This window comes from Teleopsis dalmanni, chromosome 1 (genome assembly GCF_002237135.1).
Source record: "Teleopsis dalmanni isolate 2A chromosome 1, ASM223713v2, whole genome shotgun sequence".
NCBI lineage: Eukaryota > Metazoa > Arthropoda > Insecta > Diptera > Diopsidae > Teleopsis > Teleopsis dalmanni.
In genome coordinates, this window is record NC_051846.1 from 48,663,474 (window position 1) to 48,688,875 (window position 25,402).

At 27.9% G+C, this 25,402-nt stretch overlaps 1 protein-coding gene across 1 annotated transcript in view; it reads right to left on the minus strand.

Moving 5' to 3' along the window:
- The window catches only part of LOC119672261 (fringe glycosyltransferase), a 76,540-nt gene that overhangs the window by 35,468 nt on the left and 15,670 nt on the right, over positions 1–25,402 (minus strand). The window contains exon 2 of the mRNA XM_038083271.1: positions 22,092–22,583. Coding sequence (XP_037939199.1) covers positions 22,092–22,583 — 492 coding nt within the window. The remainder of the gene's footprint in view (positions 1–22,091; positions 22,584–25,402) is intronic.

Below are 25,402 nucleotides of genomic sequence, written 5' to 3' on the forward strand. Positions count from 1 at the left end.
CAGAACACGATTTAAGTCATCGAATGTCAAAATTTCAGTTAAAATAGTTTTTTTTTATTTTATATTTATTTGAGTATCTGCACCTTCAGAACGTTGTAGTCCGTTGTGGACTTTCCGACTTTGTTTGTTGTCTCGTTGTTGTTTGCAATCTTTTCGTATTCTCGTAAAGCCCAAGGCTAAAAAGTGGTAACACTTTAAGTGGCTAACAACAGAATACTTATGCCGTTTATTATTGTTTTCTTAACTGATCTTTTTTGACAAACAAGTGAGCTTTTAAGAAATCATTTAAAATTACTTAAAGTGTGCATAATTGGTTTTTTCATTTTAGTTAAATTTTAAACACCAAATTACAATAATCAGGAACTAATTTCTAAATAATGAGTTAACAGTGTAGAGAAGGATATTAAATAATGTATGTAACAGTTACATCTAGAGAAAAACATCCTATCCTATTCTAAGTTCTGCAATTGCATTTACAATAATTCCTTTAAATTTAATTACTGTTTAATTGTCTAGAAAAGTAACATATTAGCAATAACATCTCATTTTATTAAACACAAAAGGTTTAAATATTTCTATATAATATAAAACCTCAACTAATTTGAAGAACCGATTTAAATCGCTTATATTTCAGATAATTTACAAAAACCCTCTTTGTAGAAGTTTGGTTCTTTCGATATGGTAAATTTTTAGACAAATTTCATGATTATTCTATCATGTTTCATGGACTATGTTTTATGGTATTCTAAAGAAATGACATCTGATGGACACGGCGGATACGTTAATTCTTTCCAAACATGATCCGTTAAGTTTATATTACATCTATTTGATTGCACATTTATAAAATTTTTTTATAATACTAAAATGGACTAAAATGGAATTTAAAAGATAATTTCATCTGCAAAGCTTTTTGATATTTTTTAACATCACTTCTAGAGTGGATCATACAACTTTCCGACAATTCTAATTAAGTACACATTATACATATTCGAAAACTGTTATAAACGCACTAAAGTGAATTATTTACTAGAAAGTGCAAATTGTATTTCAAAGACAGCCCACTTAAACAAAAAAAACCGATACTGGAAACTTGTGGACATGGCGTCAACACGATAAAACATTTTTCAGTTTTTCTTTATTTTTTTCTTGGTTAACACAGCTGCAAAGCTATTAAAGTCGAGTCATAAAAGGTAAAAAATGTTTTCGTTAAAGGAGAAACATCAAATTTGGCTAAGAGGCGTACTACGTGCGCCAAAGTCAAACCGCACCCCAGGTGCAACATTAAAAGAAAAAAATATATAAAAAAATTTACGAGTTCAATGAAATTTTTTAGTCAGATTTGCATTGTGGCACTTTTAAATTAGACAAAAAGTGCATATAAAATCGGAATGTGCAGTTTGCAGTTCACTTTTCTGCATTACGGCATTTTGGGGTCTTTAAAACAGTTATTTAACATTTTAAACAACGCGCACGTTGCACAAAGTATCTGCCAAGCAAAACTAAACAAAAACTTATATTACCAAAGTTTTGCTTTGATTGGAATGAATTTAGTCGGTTAATGTATCTATTGTTTTTAGTAAGTTGCAATTGTTTTCAAACTTGTATGTAACCGTACTTTTTTTAAGTTTTGTATTTTTATTTTAGTTTGTTGTTTTGCATTTTTGTTCTTATCAATTTTTCCATTCAAAAATAAAGAAAACATAACGCCATCAAGAATCGTTTGTTGACCAAGCGTATAAATATACCTAATCTAAGGTACCAGTACTTGTACCTTTTCTTGGCAGAATTGGTCGTAACAAATTTTTAAATAAATTTCAACAACGCGACAAAATCCCCAAAAGTCACTATTTACTTTGCCTGGTCGATGGGTCGTCGGTGGTGGTGCAATTTATTTCAATTGTTTAAGCCGCAAACATAATTCACTCCTAGTTTGCTGCATTTGACTCGTAGGTTAAAAATTTGTTAACTTGTTGTCGTAAATTTTACGTATACCCAAGCCAAGGTAAAACCGAAAAATAAAAATATAAAAATAAAATTCAGCTTAAATGTTCAAATTGTTTTGGTTTGGCCAACATTGCTGGTAACTTATACGACCAAAGGCAAAGACTGCAGTTACAATAAGTGCAGCCTGAATGCAGTATTTGAATGTATCGACTTCTTTTATTTTTTTCATGTGGTCACAACAATTTCCGTTAACTATTTTCCAAATCTTCGTCGAGCTTGTTATGTTGATTTTATATATTTTTTTGCTTTTTTCTAGCATTTTATTTTTAATTTTTTTTTTTGATTTTTTTTTTTGTAATTGCAGTTTTTATAGTTACTAGTTGCTCTTATCTTTCTACCCAACTGCACTGTCAATTAATATTTATATGATTTACACTCTTACGTTACAGGCAACTAATCCACTAGGTAACATGGTATATACGTATTCACTTGGCTTTATGTGATTTATCGGTCCATTCGATGCGGTTCATGTAATAATTTTAGGTGTGCCGATCTGTCGTTTCGTACTAATTTTGAGTGAAATTTTGAAATCACGCTTTATCACTCAAAGAGTAGCAGTAGTAAAAATAATTTTAAGCAAATTAGTAATTTGCCTATGGACACATAGATACATTGAATATTGTGGCCATTTAAATAATAAGTGTAAAATTTTTTTTATGATTTACTACTATTAAATAATTTTCATATAGTTTACGAAGAAAATCAGATTCGGTTTTTAGTATTTATAAATGGTAATATTTTAAAATTTAATGCACATATAATTATAAATCTATATGAATTTTATTGCTATTGAAACCGCATAATTTGAAATGACCATAAAATAATACATTAAGTATTAATAATAATTGATGTGTATTATGGAAAACACTTAAATCAGATACATTTTTTTTATTTCATTCCAATTTCAATTTTTTATCTCATCATGTTTTTATTACTTTACTCTATGTTTTATTTCATATTTTATCTACTTTCTAATACTTTAAATATTTATACGTAGATTTTCAACAAGATTTTTTTCTTAATAATTTTCTTTTTCTTCTATTTTTACAAATTGGTTGGCACTTTTATTAGTTTACTTTCTCTTCGTTTATTTCATGCAACTAACTATCTCTTTGGCTACTGTTAATTCAAATCTACATAAATATATAAGTCAATTTAAATACTTTGTAAGTCGGCTGGTACCTGTATATGATAACTGTTCATTTGAATACTTATTGCATGCGTAAGCCAGTTGTCATCTGTATATTTCCTTGCTATTTATTAAAAATATATATATCAACTAAGTTGAACATTGACTACATGAGTAAGCGAATTAAAATGGCTTACATTGAAATTGATTTTAGTTGAATTGTATTTCCTGAAACCATAAAAATGTCTGAAATTAATTAAATTTTGAAATATGGACACATTCAATTTTTGTTTTATTAAAATCAAAATTCCAGGAGTTCAATCCCTAGTACTTGCAGTCTCAAACAATTATTTACGTATACAAAAAATAATCTCAAGACAACTGATGATGAGTACTTGGCAATACTCGAAATAGGTAAATGGTCATTAAGAATTGCAAATCTTATATACAAAAACTTTTCAATTATCGAAAATGTTTTCGAAATAGTTTTCGAACTTTAGAGTTTCAAACTCTGTTTTTTCTTACGAAATTTTTGAATAATAAATTTTGGAGTGTAACTGGATCTTTTCCCGCTTGACTGAGCTACTATAAGTTCATACTCGTAGAGCTTATCATGACATCGAGAGCGACATTCATCATTAAACATTGAAGTAAATAAAATTATTGCATTCTGTTTTAATGAGTTTGCTGTTCAATAACTCATAAAGATCATTTCTCATTAGTTGTCAATGTCTATAATTTTGGAGTATATAATAAGGCGGAACGACTTATACGATGTTTTTTTACAAGTTGTAAACTAGTATTGACATGAGATCTTTTACTTATCCAATATTATAGTAAATAAATTTATCTGGAGGCAATTAAAATAAATTTTTTTATTTTAATTTAATTTATTTAAAAAAAAATTTAAATTTTTGTATCCTTATTTCAAAAAACAATAATTTTTTTTTTGTATTTTTTTATATTTGTGTACGGGATAAAGTTACCATTTTGTACCCTAAAGATGACTATAGACTATAGTCAAAATATTATTTAATATTGATCAATTTGCCGGTACTAAAATAAAAAAGAATTGTTTCATTAATACTTCAAAGTATACTTAAATTATTATATTTAAAAATAAATACTCAGTTTATATTAAATTGATTTCTATCAAGAATATATTTCGTCGCGTACCAATTACTCTTAATATTTAAAAATTTCATTAATCATAACCACCAAAAAGGAAGTTCCAAGTATTAACAAACAGAAAGAAATACTGGCTTAAATTCACGACCCACAAATTTGCACAAAGCCCGTATATTTTATAGAAGCCCGAGCAAATGTGAATGCTTTCAGCACGAGCACAATGAAAAATAATTGACTAAATGGAACCAATTTAACCATTTTAGCTTTAAAAAAAAAGCGATTTGCGCGGCTGAAATTTAAATTCCACAGAGACTCAATTAAAAATTAAACAAAACGAACGAAACGTAGAATAAATTTTGGTTTTATATGTGCATCAATTGGGGTTTTAGGTTGACAATGAACAAAAAACACATAAATAAATAAAATGACGTAAGCACACTTCAACGCATTCAATTGCAAACTTAGATGCCAGTTCGTGAGCTTAGATACTTTTGCAAAAAATATTCGTACGAATACTCGGACCAAGACTGCTGATGCATGTGCGAGGTGACACATGTTGCATATTGCATCACTTACGCCGATGCGCACAATTAAGACTCTATTGAAAATGTGCATGCTGAGGGCATGTCAGCTCCCTTTTAATCAAAGATATGTGAAGCCACTGTGGCAAAAACGTTGACGAATCAAGCGGACCGCACAACGCTTGTGCGTTACAGATATAATGCGATATGTTGCAGATACGAGAAGATACAAACGACAACGTTGTCGCTTGATCACTTAAGTAAATTTATTAAAAATTATTTTGACGTTTTTTATTCATTTCAGTTTTTATTTCGCAATTTGTTGTGTCAGTTGCCGCTCTCCACTGTCACATGAACTTATTGTGTTTTAATTATGGCCGCGCGCAAGGCACTTTAAACTCTTCCATTGAATTCAACTCGATTCAATTGAATTTGCAACGAATTGCGAATGCAATATGCTGCATAAAGTTTTCTTTTACAATCCACTACACTTTTTAGTTGGAACATTAAGTTCATTACAAAAGCTCTATTCGTTTGCTATATACATACGAGTATATTTAATAACTCTTTGGATGCAGTTATTTTAATAATGTTTAGAACTAAACAGTGTTTATACGCAACAGTATTATTCAGACTTCATAACCGCAAATAGTACCTCTTGCATAATCGGTGTATGCCTATATTTTTTCACTGAAATATGTTTAATTCACATTGGTTTATCTATGTGTGGAAATGTATGTCGTCTTTATGGCTTTGTTGCGGTTGCTTTGTCAGTTCATTGTTAAGTTGGTTGGATTTTACTTTACTTTTAAAGTTTAGCACTGTTGACATTTCAGTGGGACAACCATGTTGTCGCCTTGTGGCTTTGCTACGTTTATGCTATTGTATATGTCCGAACCCTTTCGCACCGCTCATTCCTCTTTGATACTTAAAATGCAATTCTATATACAGACGTATGCTGCACAATATATCATCTGATACGCCATCTTTACTTTTCATCCTCCTTTGACGCAGTGTGTATTGCAGTATTTTGCAGCGTTTCCATCCGGACCAGTCCGGACACACTGCATCCATTGTTTTTATCATTTTTGCAGCGCACAGAAAACAATGCAAAACAGTAAAAAACTTGCAAAAATAAAAATTAAGTCAGTTCATTTTTAGTTTATGCGTTTTGTTGCCCTCGAACTACGAATGAAACATTAAAAAAGGGTAATAAAAAATAAAACAATCCAGAGGCACCAAAATCCCAAAAGGCATTTTCAATTTCAATTTCCTGTAATTTTAGGTGCATATAACTTCAATTTAAATAAATTTATTTTTTTAGCATGTGTAAGCCATCAAACCTAAATATTATTAAAATTTACTTGCCTAAAAGGAAATAAAGTTTGAGGACATACATAAATTTAAAGAGGAAAATCTTTGAGATCAACATCGAACAGATTAACATTGAGAATGTCAGATTACACATACTTATAGATTTATAGGCATCTATTTTAGGAAATTGATTGGATATTTTATTTGTATCAATGTATAGCATAGCAAAACCGTATGAAAGTATATACTATCCAAAATTGGTAAATTGTTATGTAATTAAAATATCTAATTGAAAGCTTCATACGAGTATAATTGACAAATTGAAAACTAAATTGGTTTCAAAATTTGAAAAGTAAAGCGTAGAAAAGTTTCTCAATAGAACTGATCAATCTTATTTCTTCCAGAAACTGCATACGAGTATTACAAATCCCTACAAACAGATCTGCCATCTTAATATATAATGTTACCTCAACAGTTTTATGAATTTGAACTAAAAAAAATTCTCAAAATTCATAAATAAACCACTTACCCACAAATTGTGGGTAACTCTTTCATCACTAGAGAGTGATTGCTTTAAGTAACAATAGGGCTATAGTATTTATATCGGCTAATTATCAGAAAAATCATTTAAAAATTCAATCTCTAGAAATTTCAAAATTTAGTACAGTAGTACTAAATGTAAGTAAAATTTAAAAAACATGTACAAAATTATTAAGTATTTAATTTAACGTGTTATGACTGTACTGCCTCTTTTACTAAATATAACCTATTGTATTTGCAACTTCGAACAAACAAGTCGAGTATGGTCTTGTGTCAGTTGGCTTACGAACGCTGACTCTAAGCTTCAAATTTGGCAGGACACTAGTTCGATTTCTGGTACTTGCAGTCTCAAAAAATTATGTGCGCATAATTATATATAAGAAATAATTCCAACAACAGTTAAGGTATTATGCAGTACAGCTATATGATTAGCCAAAAAGTTAATTAATTAAAATACTAGTTCATTACTATTCGAACCCTCTATAAATAAAAATAAAAATATTGACTGCAGTTAATTACTTCTAACATTAAATGCAAATACAATATGTTATATACAAATAAAATATAAGTACTAAATACAAGTACAAATCACAATTAATAAATTCAAATAATAGACACGATTACTAAGTATAAGTACTGCATTCTAGTACTAAATTAAAATATTAAAAATAAATACTATATACAACTAAAAAATGAAACTACTAAGTACATGTACCGTATACAAGTACTAAAAACAAGTACTAAATTAAAATACTAAACACAATTACCAAATACAAAATAAAAGTACTAAATACAAATACTGTACTTAACTACGACAAGTACACTTATCAGTTATTTAATACCACAAATACGTTTTTCTTGAGATTGGTTTATAAACTTGTATTAACCCGGTTGGTGAAATCAGACTACTTAGCTTATGACTTATTTATTTTTTATTAATTGTTGAAAACTAACTATGTACAATATTCATTAGAACATGATAGTTGGATTTGCAATCTAGATTTTTATGACGAGGTGTATGGTAGTAAAATGGTGCCTACAGCCGATATACACATGCATATATATGAATATATTATATTTATTAAATTAATTCATTAATAAGTTAATTATTGTTATAATTATATAATATAACACAAGTTTACAAAAATCAAAATACAGAACAAAATTAAAAAGATACAGAAATTAAAATAAAACAATTTTCGAGAGTATTGAACTTAGTTACTATATATCCAAATCCAACATTCTCGAAAAAATTTTGGGATCTATTTATTATCAACTGAACTACAAAGTTCTCAAGCACATTCCAGTTAGGTTTCTCTCTAAAAAATATAAAAATAAAAACATAAATCGCAAATAAATAAAAATACTTTTGGATAAATTTAAGGAAAGTGCCTCACTAAATTTATTATTCTGTCAAAAATCTTGTTTGTTTGTTCGAAATGTGAAATTGAATTCAAGGCAAGAGGCTCAAGACTCAAGACTCACGAAATCAACTGACAACACCTTTAACGACTTTTAAATTCGCATTATATTCGCATTACGTCAGATTTTTGTTTATGGCAAATTAAATTTTAATGTCAATTAAAATGTGTTTTTGCTCTGTTTCAATATTTATGAAACCTTTTAAAGGAATATAAATGTCTTGTGAGTGTGAATTATGTACACCTTCAAATTTTTGTTTTTATTACGATACAAAATATTGAAAATACTGACATATTTATATTATTATCACAATTATTTAAATTTTTTCAAATAAAAATTTTATTGGATTTTCATTTTGGATTTTTAAAGTCTGTTAAAAATGATATTGAAAAACTTGAAAAACTCAATATAGTTTTAGAATATATGGACTACAGTGTATAGTTTTTGTTTCATGTGAACAAAAAACAGTTTCTTCGCATCTAAAAGAAGTTTGAAATCTTGAAGTTAATCTAAACTACGATCTGTGTTTATATTAGATTTTGTTAATAGTACTTTCACAGCAAATTAAGAAAAATAAACTCCAGAAAAATGTGCGAACATACCTAAAAGTCAAGTACGGCTTTGGGTTAGTTGGTTAAGGAGCGCTGACTCTGACCTTAACATTTGGCAGGGCAAGAGTTCGATTCCTGGTGCTTGTAGTATGGTAGATATTTGGCAATACTCGAAACAGCTGTATGGTCAGCCAAAAATTCAATTAATTAAAATAATAAGAAAAAAGAACTTTTGTTGTTGTAGTTCACTACTTTTCAAAAACCTCTTTATATTTTTTACTGTAATTTTTTTGTTGAGAATAGAATTGTCTTATTATAAAAAAAAAGTTTATTATATTATAATTCATTTAGCAAATAAAACAATAGAATTTGAAATTGCATGTTCATATCATTGGTATATAAATTCTGTGAATACAATTAAATAACTAAATAATAACTAAAGCAAAAAAGGATTTACTTTATTATCCTTTGCACACATTTGTGGTTTTGAAAGCAAGATTATTAGCTTGCAAGTAATAACCTAGCTGAGCAAAAGTATAATTCCATACTGGTTTTTCATAGCTCAGTACATTTTGGTTGATATTGTGCTTAAGTTATAAATCTCTTTAGCTCATGGCATTTGTATCTACGAGTAAATGTTTATTGTTGTACATCGGCTACATTGCAACTTACAATTGTTTTGCTCATTATCTTGATCAAGCAATCTATGCAAGTTTTGCATAAAAATACATCATAAAATATTGTACAAATAAAATTGAGGTAAGTAAGGGAAAAGTAACTTTTAATGCTGGCCAAGTTTCACAATTGTATTGCCTGCATTTCTACTTTATGAAGTCGAAACAGTAGAAGAAATCCGATAGTTAAACAAATTTTTCGTGTTGTACAAGTTGTGGCTTGCTGCCATCTGCAGAAAGGCAAGTTTGTAAACAGCCGGGCAAGTAAACTTATAACGCATAAGCCCGTTTCCAATTCTCAGTTTCCAATTGTAAGGTAAAGGCTTTTTGCTTTGTTGAAACAATAGCTTTCATAAACAACAACAAAATAAAAAAATATAAACAACAACTAAACTGCTTCAAAGGAGCAAACTGTACAGGAACAGGTGTCGGTAGCAAATACTTCAGTTATGTTGCACAGCTTGCAGCTTCAATGTTTTGGTATCGTTTGCGGTATCTTCATATATTGCCAGCTTTCAGCTATTGTTGTTATTCTTATGGCTGAACTCATTATTGATGTTGCTAGATCTTTTATTAAGATTAAAATTTCTCATTTAAACTTTTAATTTTTCTTATTTATTCCACTTTATTTGCTACATTTTGAAAATTTTAATTAAGTTGTTTTTAGATGCTTAATTGAATCGAAGTTATTGTTTTTCTCTACTTTGTTGTTCAGAACAACACAAGGTTTAGTTGACTTTAATGCTTTTATAAAGCAATTTTACTGAAGCAATACTGGAGTGTGAGTAACTGTAGTTCAAGTTTTAGTTAAATACTTTAAAGCATAATTTTACACTGATTGTTTTAGAAACTAATAAACACTTTTTATTATTAATTTATAAGCTTAATTTGAAATTAATTGATTTTATTAACTTCATCAATTTCACCAACAGATTTGAACTTAAATAAAAATTATATGATATAAAATAATTTAAGAAATATTCATTAGTAAAACAAATCTATACATATTTAGATGTATGGTATATAATTAATAATATAATAAGTGAATTACAATATAAATTTCTTATAGAAAAAAAATAATACATTTACTCCGCTCTCATTGACTACTTTAAGAATGATTAGACTAAAGAAAACCCATATTTAAATGGGTCTCAAAAGAACAGCCCAGTGAAGACCCTTAATATATTTAATATATTTATTTGTTCGTATATAACTTGTAGAGAGCATTTTTGGTGAAACAACAATTTTGCCCGTGAAACAACAATTTTGTATATTTTATTCATTACTATGAAAATATCAGAAGATATATTTTTTTAATTCTTGTTTTCTGCTAATAGATTTGCAATTATTAATATAAATAAAATTTTAAAAAATTATTAATGGAGTGCATATATCAAATAAATTCACAACAAATTTTCAATGCTCTCTGCTGAGCTTTAATATACATAATTTAGTGATTAACACTAATTTTGTATGCATTCGATGGTATTGTAGCGTTTTTATAACAAATAAACTATTTATCTATTCATAAATTTTGAAATACTCTTTTTTAATACGTTGTTAACTGTTTAGCTACCATATATAGTAATTACTTATTATTCTGGATCTTCACATGTTCAACATATTTCTTTAACAGGATTTTTTAATCCTGGAGTTTTATAAAATTCATAGAATATAGTGGGCCCCGCAGTAAGTAACATACTAAATTTTACACATATTTGATTTTCCACTCCAATTAGGTGTTTGTAAGTTGCCCAAATTCAGCTCTAACTTTTTCAACTCTGATATTTATATCAAGGATAGTTTTTCTATACATTGTTATGTGACTACCAATATATTCAGTGAATATCTTCGATTCAATTGTCTATGATTTTTCGTGTGAAAGTTGCTAACAATATTGAAATTAATGCAATTGCTGTTTGAGTTTCTAAATTATTGTTATTCTATAATGGTTTAATTTTTGGAGTATTTTTTCTCAAAATGTAATATTTTCCCATAAAAGAACAGTAATTGATTGTTAAAATATCTTTCTAGCGTCTGCTCTGATACTTATAAAAATATTGTAGTATCACCCGAATGTACACCCGATTCATAAAAAATGATGTAAAAAAATTAATCAATTTTGTTTGAGTTATATTATATATACTCATCATGCTATATTTCTTTATATAGAAAATTGTATATTTTGCCTCATTTTATAGCTACATTTAAAGTAAAACATATTCTTCACTTGAATAATTTAATCATTTCCCAACATATGTTACCAATAAACTTGTTACCCATTAGATGAGTAATTTTTTTTATGAACTTGGAATTTATGATTTTGCTCATAAACAAATAAATTATTCATATTTTTGCTAATAATACTTGCTTTTAATACTACATTAGTCAGAAATAAAATAGTTAAATAACGCTACTGTTTATAGTCGTCATTCAAAATATGTTTTATACTATCAAATAATAAAAGATACAAAAGCTGTTGATGTTTCTACTTTGGAAATTATTTTATGACACCACACACAAACATGAAAATCTTCAAAAACAACAAACAATCTCAAATTAAATAAAAAAAGATAGATTCTTCATATTTATAAGAAGCATAAACTACCTAACTAAAGTACTGTGTATTCTGAAACCCTACAAAACACATAAAAATATTTTATGCTGATAATAATGACACCAACTTCATCATTTCTAGTCTTTTAAAATGAACATAAAAATGTTTTCGGCGAAATTGAAAGGTACCAGAAACTGGTGAACAACCCAAGGGTAAACTAGTGAACTTGCTTAAGAAATATTAAAAATCAAGATAATACTTAGAAAAATATTGTTAGCATATATAGTTTCATTTATTTTAAAACAGATGTGTTTTTAAGTACAAGATATTTTTAAATAAGATTTTATAAAAAAGTATCTGATAATAGTTCATATTAAGCAGTTGTCTTTAGAAGAATATGTTATTTTGAATTTTTGAATTATTATTAATATTAAAATTAAATTAAATATTTTGGTATATTTAATTAAAAAATCATTAAACTGATCTAAAACCTAAATGAGTTTTTAACACCTCAACGCCTTTTGCAACAATTAGTAAATTTATTTTGTAAAACATTATAATTATCGACAACAAGAAAAATAGCAATTATAAAAGAATTTAACACATTTGGGTATCGCTCAAGAACGCTTCGAGCTATTTGAACTCAAACAAAAGATACACACATTTAAGTTGTTAACTCCTACTTTAACCGCGTATAGCTCCTTTCGACCTTTATAATTACGTATGGTGAGCATCTTTCATGCCAAATACATGCGATTATTGTTTTTTTTTTTAACAGTTGAACGGATATAAAGCAGCAAGTTAATAATCGTGTAGAATTGGTTATAGAATGCAAATGGATCACACCCACTCGTGCTACAGTATTTAGTATTTGGCTTTATAATTGATTTCATCTTAGCAGCTGATAATTAAAATAGTAAAAAAGTTTATAAATTATTTTAAAAATATTATTACGTGTACACTATAACAATTAAGTTGATAAATGTACAGCAATTTGTGTGGCTACTTTAATTACCAAATGTGGTTTACTAGTTGTAAGTGTAAATACTGTACTAAACTAGCGTGGCATTAACATTAAAGTATGTAATAAGTACGTTTATATATAAATTCATATACATATATAGCCAAGTTTATAATAAATATTCACTATTAATAGTTATAAACATTTTAATCGAAAGTTTGTGCCTGTGCTATATTTTAACTTACAATTTCTTTTTACCACAATTTCCTCTCTCGCTTATCTTAGCAAATTTAAACGCAACAGTTCAACTCTTTCAACGTACTTTCAATAGAGTCACATCTTTGCAGAAATGGTGAAAATTTATCACAGATACAACACATGCATAGCTGAATGTATCTGTACCTACAACATTGGACTCTGTTACATTGTTGTCACATTAAATCCGACTTTATTTCCTTGTTTATGAAGTGACAGGCAAGCAAGAAAAACTTACTTTTCATTTAATATCCACATGCACACAAATTAAGCGTTGAAAATACTTTTTTATGATACAGAAAGACCCCGTCAACTCATACGCAATCTCTTTGCTCTCCTCTGTCACATATAATACAGACAATACCGCAACGTACTTGTTTGTGGGCTTAACTATAAACTTTTTTACGTGATGAAACAGACTCGCACAGCTCTAAATGGAGGTAGCTGGTTGGATATGCGAATATATGGATATAATATATATGCTAACGGATATGTTTATGCTTGATCCAATAAAAAATAATTATCACAGCTTTTATTTTATAAATCCCGAATGTACATGTTATACCATCTACGCAAATTTTTGACGGAGTTTATGAACAGACTTTTTGGTGCTGCTGTGACTTCTCACAGTGCAAAGAGTGTATATTTTGCTACAAAATAACTGCAATATTAAAATTAATTAAATTTTTGCCATTTAAATTTTGATGTCTGCACTAAAACAGATACATTTTATGACTTTCTTTTCAATTTGGCAACTCTCCGTTTTGGCAGCTTAAATCTTTTGCTCTAAAATGCGAGTAATATCAAATTGCGGTTTTAAAAATATTTTAGCTAAAGTCCAATAAAAAATAAAAATGATTTTGATTTTACCAGCACTGGGGGTTTCGACACGAGGTATCAATTAAGAGTGCAACATTTTAAAGGCATCAAAGTATGAGTGTTGTCAACCTACTTGTCAACTTTGACAAATAAAATGTTTGCACGAAATTGTTAAAAATTTCATGCAAATTTCTTATATACTTTAACAGGATCAGTTTTGTTTGTCAAAGAAAACAATCTATCTACCTTTGGCACGTTTAACATATGACAAAATTTTTAAATCAAAATGCACTTTGCATTTCACTTATATACTGTTGATGATAATTGTTCTTTTAGCATAAAAAATCTTACCACAGAGATTACCTACAGAAATTTAAAGGGACATAATACTTCCGTTTTTTAGTCTTGTTAACTTTAACAGTTTTTATCCATCATTTTATTTTATTTTCTTTTGACTAATTTTCGCTTTTTGGTTTTGTGAATTTGCACGTTTTTGTTTTTAATATCAGTGTGTTAATTTTTTCAGTTTCTTAATGCTGATAGCTGGCACTTTGGCTATTTTGTCTTCCTCTCTTTTATTAGTATCAGCTGGCACTATGACAATTTTAAGTTTTCAGCTTAGTTGAGTAAATTTGAGCTTAGTGGAGCACTGAGTGTGTGCATATGACAAAACAGAATATAATGCTAAAAGATAAATTAGAATTAACAAAATAGAAATATGTTTCATTAAAACATAAAATTATTTACAATTTACAGGGCAGTTTTAATTTCTTATTTAATTATTTTATTTAGTAGCATTAATTAGTATCAATAACTGCATCAGTTTTAATAAATTGAACCAGATGAATTTGTCGGTGAAGCAATAAGAACAAATTGACTGGATTCAAAATTTGAATAACACAATTTAAGTACGATGTTGACTGAAGTGTCTGAGAATGAAATCTGAGTGTCAAATGTGGCAGAGTGAAAATTTCTCTCACGGTCTAAATTCTAAATTTGAATAATAAAACTCAGTTGCGTCACTTACACAGGTGTCTGAGGCCGAAATCTGTGTTTAAAATTTGATATATGGTAGTTAAAATTCTATGTTTGGTCTTAAAATTTGTACCAACAATAAATTTTAAAAAATATCTCCAAAGACTTTTAAAAATGGATATTTCGCAAAAACAAAACAAATGCAGAGTCCACCAAAAAGTTCATTATAATTAAAAATAAAATGTTTTTCTGTTGTAATTTATAAATTGTCTACTTAAAATAAATTTCTTTAGTAATTAATTTTTAGAAATTAATATTCTTGAGAATTTTTTTAATCTTATATGTACTCTCATCTATATGTTGTTAATATTTACTTGACTATTCTCTGAAAGAATATAAAAATGAGTTATGATACTTTAAGTTTTTACTAGTAAGTATTTTCGTCCTTTACATACTATATTGCACATATTTATTTGACCAAATAAAACTACATAATTTTCTTCCTTATCTATGTTTTAGATCCATTTTACTCAAAAGTTTACCCTGATATTCCTTCACATGCAATCATATTAACAGTATTTCAAAGTAATTTCACATAAAAAGAATTGAAATAAAATTCAATTTCCTTAATTTGAAGATCTTAGTTAAAAAGCAATAAATCGAAAAAAATCGTTAAAAAATTTCAAATGAAGTTTTTATTTTATTTTGTTTTGTTTTTCTTTGCATCGTTGAAATACGTCCATAATTTATTAAAACTGCTGCCTACGCTGACATTTGACAGAAATTCACTTACTCGTTAAAGACAATCTGCAACAAATAAATTATTGTCAATGAAAGAACTTTAACGACACAAACACAGACCTCAACTACGACTGCACTGGATTGGAGAGATACTTATTTTATTTTATTTATTTCGACTTCAAGTTATATTCGTCGTTATTTGTTTTAAATTAAATTGTGTTTGCAAGAATTTTGCGCAGATGAAGCCAAGATCAGTCGACTTAGACCAGACCAAACTGAAGAGTGCCAGGGTAAGATTATTGAGCGGTAACAGTTGTGGAAATTTATATATCAATTCAATTGATCAGCAGCAACCAAACCAACCAACCAACCAAGTAAAGTGAACCAACAATAACAACAACATCAAATACAACAAAAATAATATGGGAGTATAAACAAATTTTTTTGTAATTCTTCAATTGTTTGACGTTATGACTGACAAGATAAAAAGTTGTAGGTGAATTGTTGTTACTAAAATACAGAAAAGACAAGCAAAGTAATCTGTACTTCTCAGATCTTGAATTCAATGTACGTACAAGTACTGATTGCTAAGTAAAATTTCTTAGTTGCGCTAAAACTCAACAATATCAGATACATTTTTCCAGCATATCAACTCAATTTGTTTGATATGGGAACACAAACGAGTATTTTTAAATTTTTTATTTTATTTGTGGAGAGCAATGACTAACAAGTAACGTTTAATATTTGATAGATGAGCATATGTGGCAGCAAGATACAAATGCTGTCAAATGTTGCAAAAGTTATTAATCGATTTAAAGTGATTGCTAAACGATCATTGCAAATTGAAGTCAGAATATTCCATATAGAAAAGGGAAATATAGATAAAATAAATATTTGCGCATGTGATTTGATCTTAACATAATTACCATTTTGCATGTACATATTATGCAGCATCATTTAGTATATTTAACTGTAAGTCACGTTCAAATGCAAAATAACGCATCAATTAAACTAACGATATAACTGTAAGTTAAGTTTGACTATTTTTGTTTTCTACTATATAATTTAAAGAAATATTTGACCAGTATATCCGATCAACAATATTTTGTTACATAGTAGGGGTTATATACAAGATTTTCATAACCTAATATTTATTCAACACTTATTTGTTTATATTCATTTTAAAATTAAGATAGTAAAAGTTTGTGTTTATATATAATTTTTGCTATATAGGTATACGAATATATATGCACAAGATATAATCAAAACATAACTAGAGTTTCAAATTGCCAGTTATTTTTTATGTATTGATTGCACTGCCAGTAACGTACATGTGAGTTAACAAATAATCCCTTTGTTTAGAAATTTGTGTAAAATTTAGTTTTAAATATGATCAATTGCAGCGAAACATTCAGAGTTTTTGGTGATAATATTATCTCACAACCGTGAGTGCTTACAAGATTGAAACGATTTGAAGAAAGTCTATTGAAAGATATTGAAAATAACGAAAAATTCATTTTATATTATTTTAATTAATTGAATTTCGAGCTATTTCGAGTATAACCAAATACCCACCATCAGTGGTCTTGGAAATAATTCTTGTATTTAATTAAATGTAAATTATTTTTTAAGACTGTAAGTATTAAGAATTAAGATTCTATTAAAAAAAGGTTTCGATTAAAGTAAGAATGCATTGAAGATGAAATCCTTATTTATCTTCAAATAATTTTAGTAGCAATAAAATGGAATTGCGCAGAATATCTTCAATCAGTGATATCATTGCTGAATTAACATATTTGAAAAAACAAATTCAAATTAATTTAAATTTAAAGCTACAAAATAATTACTATAGCAACAATCAATTACAACGTGCAACATAAATAACAAAGCCATAACAACAATATTTGCAACAAATTGATTTTAATTGAATTGAAATGAAACGAATTTTTTAGTTCAAATCAATTGACGATGATATTTCAAATCGATTGAATTCAATAAAACGTGAACTACAGCAATTTTCTTGTTAAGTCTTAATCATGAATTTACAACGACGAAGTCTCAACTTCAAAGACAGCATCTATTATTATTTTTGGAATGATTGTTGTTTTTGTTGTTTGTGCTGCTGTTACTGCAGTTGTATCTGTTATTGCTGACTGGTATTGTTGCAAGTAATCGAATTTTCTATTGATTTGGTGAGAGTGGACGAAAATAATTGACAGCTGCAAAACACAACAACTGTTTTATTGTGTGATTTTTACGATAACAAGTGTAATAGTACCAATGTTTTCCACAAGCGTCTCAACCGACTCGTCAACCATCTACCAAACCAAGTAATTTCGTTTCTATCTGCAGCTCATAATTCAAACTAGAAGTAGTTAGTCTTACTAGCACAATACATCATTAGACTAAAATAACAAGTTACAGAAATTATAGCACTACAAGGTGTAGCAATAATTTACAAACTCAATAATCATGCTATACCATGGACTGCTCTAGTGTATTTCATAGTAAAAATAAGTCAGCCAGCCAGTGCAGGAAATTATTTGCACCAAACATTGATCTGGCATAATTTGCTGTGAAGCACATTATTTGCTATGGAAAAGTGCTGCATATGCTGGCATTAGAGCAGCTACCAAGTTATGGACAGCGATTGCTCTACACATCAAAAGCTATTCAACAACTTTTCCACGTTGTCATTGATGGAGCAATTTAACTCGTGGCCTTTTAAGGTAAAAATAATGCTGATGCCACGTATCTGCCAGTCAGAAATGTATAAGCTCTGATATATTTTTATGTATTTTTACATTTTCATTTCTATCTTTTTTTTTGTTCAAGTTTGCTAGCAATACAGAGAAAATAATTGCATTTAATCCACAGATTTCTATTCTAATAAATAAGATACTTTGGTAATTTTAGTAGTAATTTTTCATAGATTTTAAATCAGCTAAAATATATGTATATAAAAAAAAATATAATTTAATTTTTATTACTTTTATTATATTAATTAAAAATTATATCCATCTAAAAAATTTATATCCATCTAACCAAAAATGTAAACATCAACAGGACCTTCAATTTGAGGTAAAAATTGCTATTCATTCTGATTGATAAATATTTTTGCTTTATTTGAAACGTGCTTAGAAAATTTTTTCAAAGATTTTAAGAGGTGTTTCATTTGTAAATATTTATATTTATATTTTTCTAAAATACATTTTTATTTTGCCAAAATTGCATTATTGTAAACAAACTCAATACGTGAGTTTGCATAAGGCACATAAATAAGCAATAAATAAGAATAAAAATTTAAAAAATATTTTCAAGCTATACAAATAATTTAAGACAACATTGTTTGACTTCAACGGCACTTCTCCTCACACAAATTAACATACAAAAAGAATCTTAAGGAATCTGTCACACACATTCATGTCCAAAAACACAAAAGGGTTAAGAATTTGAATTTTGTGTTAATAAATATTTTCTCTTAGTTTAGAGATACAGAAGGTGCCACCAACAGAGTTCGTTATTTTGTTTTCAATTTGGATATTTTCTGAGCTCAAATTCAAGTACTACTTCACAAATTTCATCAAACAAGAAAAAGGTAGCAGCTGCTCAATAATTTATACACAAGAGAAAATTTCATCTTAATTAATTACAAGAAGTTAATTAAGTTCTATTTCATGTCGCAACTGACGTTCAAAATCTTTAATCTACTCTTTCTATGTAATCTCATTTGAAGTTATTTGTCCAATCAAATCAAATCAAATCAAATTATATCATTTTGATATTATCCAAAATACTTAAAATAAGTCAATATATCTAATACTTATACGCAGTGGTTTCTCTAGAGTTTTGTGTTATACTGTTGATAAGCAAGAAAGAAAATAATGAATATCTCTAAATTCATACTGGACTATTGGAAAATAGACCACCTAAATAGGAATCTCGCAAAATTCCAACTGTCAAAACTGCAACCACCCAAAAGAAAATAGAACTGTATTGCAACTTCTGTATACAAGTCCAACAACTCAGAGGTACAGAAAAGTAAACAATGAAAAGCCAATCTAAAAGTATTAAACCTCTTTCTTTATAACGAATACTTTGATAATAATCAAACAGATTAAAATTTATATGTAATAATGATAATACTATTTGAATATTTAATATGTATATATATATATTTTTTGCAAAATGAAATTAATTTCATGATTAATTTTAAATTCATTATGTTAGTCCTTCTAATTTCATAATTTCAGTATATTTTTAGAGATATTAATTTTTAAAAATCGATTTAATCATTTGCATTTATTACTTTTGCTGACGTATAATTTAAATATGAATAAAATATATATATAGAAGATTTATAAGACTTTTTAATGTATTTATAATATATTCATATCTAATGCCTTCCCACTTCATTTTATATTAATTAGCATTTTTGTTGTTAGCAAAAACATATATGTAAATTTTTTGTTGAACAAAAAAAAGAATAAATATATTTAAAAAATCTGTTGTTCAACTTTTTGGCAAATACTAGTTTCAAAAAAATATATCTATAAATTAACAAATCTTATAATTTATTATGTCTAAACAATTAATGAAGACATTTTTATGGCTCATTAAAATAGCAATAATACAAAAAGAAATCGATAATCAGATACATTATTAATATACAATACGGATTTTTGATATTAAAAAATTAAGAACGGAGGTGATTATGCAAATTTAGACGAAATCAAAAATATTCAAATCAGAAACCACAAAGTCAAATTAAATTAACTTTTTTTTTGTTTTTATTAAAAATCAACTTTTATGTGGAATTCTGTAAGACCTTCCGATTTAATAAAAACCAATTTAAGTACATGGAATTAAAATTAGTTTTGTATATATCGATATAGGTAATATGTAAAGCGTGTATGAAAATTAAACTTTATTAAACGTAACATTAAAAAATTCAGTATAAATCAAAAAAAGCTTTTAGATACAAATGCTTTTAAAATTATATTCCTTTTATGTCAATTTTATATTGAATACTATTAATTGGTATGATATACGATCTTAACAAAAGCAATTAAATCAGACATTCAAATTGAGTTTATTTGCTCATATATATATATTTAAAGTACTCACTTATTACACTTAAAACATGATTTCTTTCAATTTTTTATTGTTTAAATAAAAGAACGGTACTATACATTATGTTATTAAATACTTCTTTAGATCATCGATTTACATTCTCTTTGTTCATCCTTTTTTGCATTTTTATCATAAATATATTCTTAAATTTTATATTATTTGCTACTTCTCATTTATGGTATTATAAACTTTTGAACTACTCCTACAACCTCTTTTGAGCAAGAGGTTCAAAAACTTGTTTTAGAGTTATAAGGCAAGGGATAAAGCTTTCGGAAAATAAAGTAAGGAGAATATGCACGTTGGTCTCATTTTATCATCAATATCATCAATAAATTATCGACATAAATATTCTAATCCTTAAAAACAAATGTGCAATAAGAACTGCAGTCATACCATAATTTTTTTATGTGTGCTTTCTATTCCTTTGCGAGTTCCACATATTCCTTTGGATATTTCAGGTCATGACAAAATTAGCTAACGATGTATATTATCAGAATACCAGAATAGATATAGGTGCAAGGATCTTGTGTAGGGTATATAATTCAAATATTTAAGCTTTAAGTACGCTCTATAAATCATATTACTTACTATTAAAAATTGTTATTAAATAGCTTTTCTGATAAAGAAACTAATAGGTACTTTCTGTGACTAAGAGACAATATTGGAACTGATGTCGACCAAGCAATTCAACGAAAAATGTCGTACTAACACAATCTTAATCGATATACCATAAGTGGGCAATTAACAAATAAGGTCCACTACACATAAACAAAAATCAGCTAATAAGATATTAGAAGCATACAAAAAAAAATTTTTCGTATCGAATTAGAAGGAATGATAAGATGTGTGAGCTAAACCGTGACGTTAATATGGCTAAGTGAATAAAATATTGACAGCTTATTGATTATATCATGTGAATGAGTGAAAATCCGGGTTGAAAGATTTGTGCTTCTATATAGTCTGGCTGAAAATTCTAGCGACTCAAAAATAATCTGCTCCAATCGGCAGCAACTACCAGTAACAGCGTGCTGCTGATGCTATCATTGGTCGGAGGTAGCGAAAACGAGCAGAGGACTATGGTACATCTGTAAATATCATCTAACATAATGTAATTTTTTAATTATATTAAGTTCATTAATGCAAAATTTAGGTTTTGTTTAACTAAAGTAAATCATTTCATTAGTTAACATTTTTAATTTCCATTGCATGTACATATTCACAATTTCCACTTCTGTTAGCATTTAAAATTTTTATTTTGATTTTTTATTACATAACTTTTATTGAATTTTTGTCTTAAATTTTAATTGCCATAAAATTTCACTTTCCCCACAATTTTAAAATTTTAAAATAAGCATAAAGGTACTGACCTGATCGCGCGCCAATTGAAACCATGTCTTGATAATCAACGCCAAACGTGTATCGTGATAATTTTTCGTTGTCTTGACACTAATGAAAATGTCATCGAGTTCAGTTATCGGTGGTTTCGGTGTTGCCGTAACAGCACGTTGTGATAGATCGTGCAAAAGTTCACCGTTCCGACTACGACGCGCTAAATCGTTTAGCAACGCTGCAGTGGGCCGCTCCGATACTTCGATATCTGAGAAATTAAAACTATGTATATCCTTGCGTATAATGACTGTTGTCTGTTGTGGTGCTGGAGCAGGTGGTACCGATGCTGACAATGAGCGCTGAGTACTTTTTAGTTGCTGTTGAGTTGGCGATGCTTGAAATTGCAACAATTTTAGTTGCGTATTGTGGTGCTTAATTGTGTCCGCTGCTGCACTCGTGTCCACTTCAATATTTTGTTTAGGCTCTATGAGTTGTTGAGGTTCGACTAAAAAATGCTGTGATGCCGGCAACTGCAACAAAATTTGTATATGAATGTATAGAATTTAAAAAAATGTTCACATGTGAATTATATTTGTATATATAATTAATTTCTTAATGCTACTTGTTTATAATTTCAAACATAAAAACCCTTTTTATTTAACTGTCATACTTAACGCCTCCACTGCAACTCTTTTTTGATACTTAAAACTGACATACACACGTATACACAGATACAGATACAAGCAGACGTTTTGAAACAAGATCGTTCTTAATGATTAAAGATATGAATAAATGCTGACTATGCTTCATCATTGCTGTAGTTTACATGGTGATGATGTTATTACGCTGCTGCTTTAGAGCCAGCGAATGTGAATCGCTGTACATTGATAACATTGCATATTTCTACAGAAAACTTGGCAATCTCGGCCAGAAATGCGTGCCATGTAGGTACAAAACACATTCTTGTTACGGGTAAATTGATAAAAATCTTTAAAAGTAGCGCTGACGTGTTTTTATGTTTGTTCTTTTGTACTTTTGTTGAACACTTAAAAAGTACTTTAACAAAAACATCATACAACATCATACAACATCTAAACGAACAAAATGAACAAAGAAATAGTCCTCTTTTTGGTAAAATAAAGTAAATGTTTACTTAACGCCAACAGCATAATTTTTTCATTACAAACAAACAAAGTACGCTTGATTAATTTCAACTGATAACAGGTTCATTTGCTCTGTTCCTCTTCAAGATATTTTGATTTTCCTCAACTTTAAGGCTATGTTGTGATATTTGATAAATGCGCGCATGCGCAATGCAATTAACTTAATCAAATAAAATATCTGCTTTCTACAATTTAACTCATATCTCTCTCTCTTAATTTGATGAAACTTTCTTTTAGCTGCTGAATACATTTTAAGCATTCATTAAAATTTTTATTTGATTAATTTTTAAATTTAAGTACTTTATTTTAATTATTTGCTGAGAAATCTTTTAATTTTAGTGCACCCATAAAGGTTTTTGTAATAGATCAAAATTTAATTAATATTAATTTACTTAAAAGCAATCAAATTAAACTAGTTTTAGATCAGTGGTTAATTAAAACGTAATAGTGAAGCTAAATAAAATTAAAATATACAAACAGAAAAATTAAAAAAAACATGTGCACATTGACGATACCTGAACCGAATAGTTCCAATTTTAGTATATACAATAATAGTAACTATTATTATTATAGCGGGCATTGCTATAGCTATTTTAATAGCTGTTATTGTAGCAGTTTATACCGAAAATTAAAGAAAAATAATTAGATAACAAATATAATATTTATGAATCTAGATTAGGTAAGTTTTTTTTTTTATTTATGATAGAGTTCAATATTGTAATACAAAAATTTTTAACATGTACAAATAATTTTAAAAACATTGAGCAAAGAATTTAATTAACTATATTTAACTATAACAAAGTCAGTGTTTTCAAATAGATTGGTACAAAAATTGAGATCGAATGGTTCCAATAAAACTGAAGTGTTTAAATTTAAATAGATCAATAAGAATATCGCTAAATATTTAAAATATATTCAGCAACCAAAAGAAAGTTTAATCAAATTAATAATTAAATTAAATATTAATATAAAATACAGATATTAAATGTATTCGATTTTGCTTCCAATTTTATATTATATTATATTATTATTCAGTATGTTATTATTCAATACTATTCAGAATAATAGAATACTGGTTTGTATTATTGTGCACTATAATTTTTTATTCATGTTAAAATACCAACTGAAATACATACTTATTTTTTAGCAAAAGTTTATTTCATTGCTTTATAAGAATCCATATCTTATAAATTAATTTTTTTTTTATTTTAAGTTTAAAAATGCTTAACGCATCGTCACAATAGTATTAAGCCCGGTTTGCATGGGCTAAAAACAATCCCGCCCTGAAACTTTATCGGGTATACTTTTGGGTAGGGTCCCCGTTTAAGCTATTCATTAAAATGTTTTTATGGTTTATGTTTAAGGCCTCACTTAGGTTATTTGTTTCTTTCTTTGTCGAAATTATTCATATTTGGTTCGGTATGCTGAAGCAACTCTCAGAGCTGCTTTTCGTTGTACTGATGATAATGTCTTACGGTTTTGTTCTAATTTTAGCGAATTAGCCTATATTTCGCTTAAGTATAGTAAGACAGACTTGGCTGTTGACATTAATAACCATCAGCCTACTCAACGATGCCGTAGCCTGTGCTGGTCTTATTTAATAATAAAAATCTTAAATTCAGTGGTAGCTAATTAATATATAAAATTACTTTAACATAATATAAATTTTATATATGATATATATATGGATTTCAAGCCGTATAACGACCGCAGGCCACGTATAAGATGGCCCTACAACGTGACCGAGGACATCAGAAAAACGGGTATTCAAAATTTGAGGTCTAAAACAAAATTCAAAGCAGAAAGGAGAAAGGAGAAAGCTGGTTGATGTAGCTAAAGCTCACCCCGAGCTGTAACGCTGATGATGAATATAAACTTGAAATTTATTTTCGCATGTGAGAGAAATTTTATAAGTCAAGATATTTGAGTGTTAGTGTTACCGGGGGGAAAAACAACCATTTACAAAAATAGCTGCGCTATCAGTTCAAAGAGGAGTTAAAATAATTTATATATATATCAATTCACAGAAGATAGACATGTGTTTAACATTGTCAATCTTTAACATTGATTGTTGCAGGAATCTAATAACTTCTTTTTACATACAAATGTATGTTAAGACTGAAAGAATTAATTAATATGTAACCTAACTAACTTTTAAAAGGTAAAAGCAATATTTATTTTTTTTA